This window comes from Danio rerio, chromosome 23, assembly GCF_049306965.1.
Source record: "Danio rerio strain Tuebingen ecotype United States chromosome 23, GRCz12tu, whole genome shotgun sequence".
Lineage (NCBI taxonomy): Eukaryota > Metazoa > Chordata > Actinopteri > Cypriniformes > Danionidae > Danio > Danio rerio.
In genome coordinates, this window is record NC_133198.1 from 39,978,865 (window position 1) to 39,985,000 (window position 6,136).

Here is a 6,136-nt window from a genome sequence, read left to right on the forward strand (position 1 = left end):
AAAAAACATTAAACATAAACGAATCAAAAAACAAATAAACAAAACAAGACAAAACACAACAAACTAAACAAAAAAGAAACCATTAAAAACGAACCAAAAAACAATAAACAAAGATAACAAAAGACAAAAAACAAAAACAAATGGAAAAACAAAACAAAAGAAAACAAAACAAATAGAACAAAAGAAAGCAACTCAAAAGAACAGAACATAAGACAAACAAAAACTCAAAAACAAAACAAATAAAAAAGCCCTCTCCAATTAAATTCACGGTCACATGAAGCTGGCTTCCTTTGGGAATTGGGCAAGGTCGAAACAAAATTTGTTTTTAAAAAAATTTCCCTACACGTTAATAAAGCCATCGTTTCACGTGACACTTGACCTTCGAGTTATGCGAGATCCGGTTTAGCCACCACTGTGGAGGAAATCACCAAGCTCTCAATTTCATTAATGGGACACTGCTTCATTTTTATTTGGTTGTGAGAAAACCCCTTTTTTGATTTCTCGCTACCTATTTTGGTCGTGAGAACAGCACCAGCCTGTTGTCCCGCCCGTCGGTCGGTCTCTCTCATTGGCCGGATCATTCCTGAGCGATGCTCCGCAGAACGTACTTGACCGTGTAGGCGAATGCAGCGAAGCCTACGATGACGAACAAATTAGCAAGCGCTCCACCCAGGAGTCCATGGTTTCGGTTGACCTGCTGGAGGTCAGCGGGATGGTTTGCGCCAGGCGGCAGGTGCCCGTTCAGGGGCAGGTGGCCGTTTTGTGCATGATGGGCTTCACCGTCCGGAACCACGTCGGGAAGCGGCAGCGCCTGCGAGCGTGACCTGAGCTCCTCCTGCATACGCTGCTTCTGCTTGATTTCCTGTTTGAATAGATTAATATGTTGGTTAATAAAGCGCTTACTGCTCATGCAAACATCTGTGATGATACTTACTTCAACAACATCTGGAAAGAGTTCGCAAAAGACTTTGTCCTTGATGTTGAATGCAAGACTCTGGGAGGCCAGCTGTCGTTTCTGCAGGGACACATTCAGAGAAAACACGCTGTTAAAATTCATCCCATTTATATTCTTCTTTGTACACTTTAAAACAGGGTTCCACTTTACACTTTAAGCTAAATATCAAACTCCCGGTCTTTTCCCTGACTAAAAAGCTGTATTTTTAAAGAAAATAAAAGTAAATAAGGAATTTATTTTTAAAATTTAAAATTGTATTATTTATATATTTATGTTTATCATTATTTATTATATTATTTTATTACATTATTAATATAACATTATTTATTTATATAGTATATTATTATTATTTCATTATACATATTATTTATTAATATTATTTATAATATACATTTATGTAAAATATTTCTTTAGTTATTTTATTACTTTATTTAAAAAAATGTCAAATAAAATTTAATTATAAAAATATTTAAAAAGGAAATAAAACAGGCTGCTGATGATGTGCTTATAATAACAATATAATATTGAGGGGTTTTGCAGGTTTTACCAAGTTATATTTAAGACTTTTTGACATTGAGTCTATTATGAACAAAATTTTACACTCATACAGAGTTAAACACTGAATTTTTCGAATGGTCCAGATGGTAAAGCTTTTTACTTGCCCTATCAAAAAAGATCTTTTAAAAATAATAAAAATATATATATTTTTTGCTATTTCTTAGTAAAACATTTTAAATATTGTGTCAAAACAAGCAAGCTCTAGTTGAAAACATAGACTTTCAGCATAATCTGTCTTTAAAATAAAAATAAAAATTGACCAATGTTTTTAAAGTTTGAAAAAACTATAATAAACTGTAATTGTGCACAACAGTCTGTCCAGATCAGTGTCCTTAGCAGTAAATACATTGAGATGGATTGCAGGTGATATGGGTGGTTCTGGCCAGATTGGGTAGCTATACATGAACAAAGAAAAAATAAAAACTGTTTAATAAAGATTTAAGACCTAAAACACTACATTTTAGTACATTTAAGACTTTTTAAGGTCTAAAATTCAGTTTTTGAGATTTAATGTAATATCTGGGTGTCCACTGGGTCTTAAAATATCTTAATATGGTAAAATAATCAAACAAAAAATGTAAAATGGTTTTTAGCTTGAATAACATTTGGAATACTTATTAATAGCCAGTATTTGAACATGGAATAATTTACCTCAGATTTTGAAAACAAATCATATTTGATAGCTCAACAGTAGCTCAAAGCATTCTAGCAAAATTACATTGATGACAAGTAAAGTTGAAAACAAAAATCCCTAATATTTCACAACTTTCAAGTAAATATATTTTTTAAAATCCCTGACTTTCTTAAAATTACTAGATTATTTTCCAGAAATACCAGACCTATGGGAACCATGTGAAGAACTTTTTCAAAACAAAATAAAAATTTTGCTGTGTTGAAAACTACAGTAAAAACAGGAATATTGTGAAATATCACTACAATTTAAAATAGCTACAACATTTAGAATGGATTGTAAAATTATTGTTATTTACTCCGGTGTTGGCAAAGATGCATTTCCAGCATAAATTCTCCACTCAGTGTCGCATGATCTGTCAGAAATCATTCTAACATACTTTGTGGTGATTTGGTTGACTTGTTGCTAAAAGAAGCATTTATCATCAATTTATATTTATGTTTTGGATGTTTTTTCATGGAAATAAGTATAATATATTAATTTTACTCAAACTAATGCACAATCACTGCGTTAATGTATTAATTGCTTTTAAAAAGTCATTAGCTGTGTTCTTCATAATGCTTGAATCTAAATACACATATCAATCTAATCTATGCCTTTGATATGATTTGATGTAAAAAAAAACACTTATCATTTGTAATAAAAGGGCTATTTAAAGTGTATAGTTAAATAATAATAATAATTTAGAAATTATGACTGAAATTTGTGAGCAAACTGAAAACTATTTAAAGTACAATTTAAAAAACTATTTAAATTTAATATTAGTAATTAATATTAGTAACTAATTTAATATAGCTTGGCTATAAATGAATAATTATTACAATTGTACTGGCATTTTAAAAAATAGATGACAGAAGAGAAAAAACAAGAAAAGAAAACTATTGAAATAGCACTTATGTACTATAAAAAATAAATAAAGTAGTAACAAAAAATATATTTATTCAACTGTTAAATGTATTCATATATTTATACAACTGTTAAATACAATAATATATTTCCACAACTTTTAAAAATTATTAAACTAAATAAAGACTTTACACTGAGGTGGCTCAGTTTAAAGTCAGCATGAACCAGAAATGCTGAGATGTCTTATTTCAGTATGTTGATGTACTTCCAGCAGAAACTAAATATTGAATAGGGGGCGGGGCTTTCTTTTTGCACATCATGCCCTAATAGCAAACTATCGATAAGAGGGGCGTGGTTATTAAACTTTTTCTCTTTTCTAAAGTATCAAACTGATGCCAACAGAGAAGAATCGCCACTTCAAACACAATGGACTCTATTTTAACGATCTAGACGCAAAGTCCAAAACGCAGGGCACAACAGAATTAAGGGCATGTCTGAATCTACTTTTGCTATTTTAAGGACAGAAAAATCCGCTTTGTTGTGCGGCGCATTGTCTAACAGGGTTGAGCTTATTCTCTTAATAGTTGTGTTTTGAGAATAAACCAATCCCATAAACCAGTCTCATCTCCCATTCCCTTTAAGAGTCAGTTGAGTTGCACCATAGCACATTCGCTATTTACATGGCGGACTTTGTTAGTGGAAAAACTGAGCACTTTACTAGCGAGAAAACAGTTAAACAGAGCATCTACAGCGCGAGGATAAACGAATGAGCCTCCTCATTCTTTACTTTCACTTTTTCTCTTTCGTGGATAAGGAAACGTGTTGTACGCACACACATCCATAAGCCTACACAATTAATTTAGTTCATTAAGTGCAAATATTTGTTTCAAAACTATTTCTAAATTTAGTTCTAATTTCCAGAAATAAATGAACAAAAATAGCAAAGTTATATCCAAATACACATGCTATGGCCCATATGGTCTAAAACCTGACAGGTGAACAAATATAAGCTTGTTTTTAAAAAACAAATATAAATATGCATATTATAAATAATACTGCTAGAAAAAATAACATGACACAAAAGCAAATTGTCATGAATAAACTGAAAAAGCCCCCGCCGAGATGAAGATGGCATGGAGGCAGTGGTTTTTATATTTATGAAGAAAATAATAATTGTTTAAATATTTAAATCCTTTAATTCTTTTTCATTTGTAAAGATATTTCTGTATTGCTGTACATCCTGTGTGTATTAAGCTATGTGTAAGGGAGGCGCACAACTTACACACTCTGCACTGGACTTTGGACCTCCTCTCAGGTGGTCTACTGAACAGTCTATTTTAGTTCCTCAAAATAGCAATGTGCCAGCAATGCACCTTAACACACCTCCTTTTTTAGACCAGAACGCCTATGGGCGCACATATGAGCATAAATGCATTTGCTATTTAAACAGCGTGGTGCAAAACGCCAAAATTACACTTGCTTTGAGCTGAAACTAGCAAATAATATTTGCATCGCGCCTTGCGCCGGGTGTATGATAGGGCCCAAAAGAGCAAAAGGTCTGACAGAAGATTACCAAAACAACCTTTTTTTTTTTTTTTTTAGTGGATTAACATGCACTGATTGATTGTTCGCCAAAAGAATAGTAATGTGCACTAGCAAAATAAAGATAGTACATTTCACACAGACTTTAAGCATTAAACTGTGATTTTAAACCCGTCACACTCACTGTGAAGTCAGAGGTTTCGATACTGCCGAGAGTCGGGCCTTTTTCCACCATGAAGCTCAGGAGGCCGGTTAAAATGGTGGACACAGACCACGCAGGGTTCCACGTGTCAGGGTGAAAATCTGTGATGGAAAGACACAACCTGAAAGAGAAAGATAGTTATTATGTAGAAACTGCAGTGTTCTTCTGAGCGTGCAAGACTTATCAAAGAGCTCTAGAAGTTGATTGGTTGAAACATTCACAAAATTCAAATTCAGCAACAGCTTTGACAAATGGCCTATTTGGATGGCAACATCTGTAGAAAAACAAATCTCCATAGTTCCTTGGTGGTTAATCATGGTTTCAGATGAAGATACATTCAAAGTTTCTTTAAACATCAATATATGGAAGGATATTCCGGACAATTTTCATTCATACAGTCCTTTTCCTTCGGCTTAGTCTCTGATTTATCAGAGCTGGCCACACCAACACCAAGCGTTTTCAATCACGAGAGACTTATTTTAGATTTCAAATGCCAAAATACACATTAGTAGTAGGAGAACAACTCTTTAGAGTTCATGAAATACACCACAGTTGTTGGTGAAAGGGTAATAATCATATAAGCATGATCTGACAACGTACTTCATGCAGTATATACACATTGTGTGCATAATTAGACATTTTGTGCTGTCCGTAACTTTACTTTTGCGCATGCGGGTCAGTTTAGGATCACACTGCTAATCAGATTATATGTAATCAAGTCGAGTTTATTGTCATCCTGCTAAATGCCTGAACATTCGACAGTACTGGAAACCGATAACCATAGACTTCATTAGTATTTGTTTCTCCTACTATGAAAAGCAGTGATTACCGGTTTTCAGCTTTTTCAAAATATCTTCTTTTGTGTAAAAGAAGCGTAAGGTGTTGCAACCCCTTGAGAGAGAGTAAATAATCTTTTGAGTGAACAATCTCTTTAAAGTTATTCACTGTATCCAGTGGCGGATTTAGCCATGGGCAATATGGGCGATCGTCCAGGGCGGTATTTTGCTGGGGGCGGCACGGGGAGAGGGCCCAAAAAAAAAAAAAAAACGTCCCTTCATGCGATTTACTTTATGCAAGTGTATTAATAGTAGAGTGGCAATTCCAGAATAAAGACATGGGCCATTCACATTGGGCATCTTTTAAACGCATTTGTGGTTCTCTTTGTGCAACCAAAACAACCCTGGTAAGAAGCAAACTGACGAATGTGCACAGAAAACCATTCCTGCGTGCCTCACGTGCTCCTGTGTGAATCCCGGTTGTTTACATGCAAGCCGATAAATATGCGCCGCTCATGCGCGGTGAAACCGCAGCAACAGCCTTTTGTGCAGAGGTGTCTTTTGCA

At 34.1% G+C, this 6,136-nt stretch overlaps 1 protein-coding gene across 1 annotated transcript in view; it reads right to left on the bottom strand.

Annotated features, from left to right (window-relative positions):
• Positions 1-444: 444 nt before the first annotated feature.
• Positions 445-6,136, bottom strand: part of ube2j2 (ubiquitin-conjugating enzyme E2, J2 (UBC6 homolog, yeast)) — a 14,051-nt gene continuing 8,359 nt past the window's right edge. The window contains 3 exon segments of the mRNA NM_001089535.1: positions 445-862; positions 935-1,015; positions 4,777-4,915. Of these exon segments, the coding sequence (NP_001083004.1) occupies positions 578-862; positions 935-1,015; positions 4,777-4,915 (505 nt within the window). The 3' untranslated portion in view covers positions 445-577.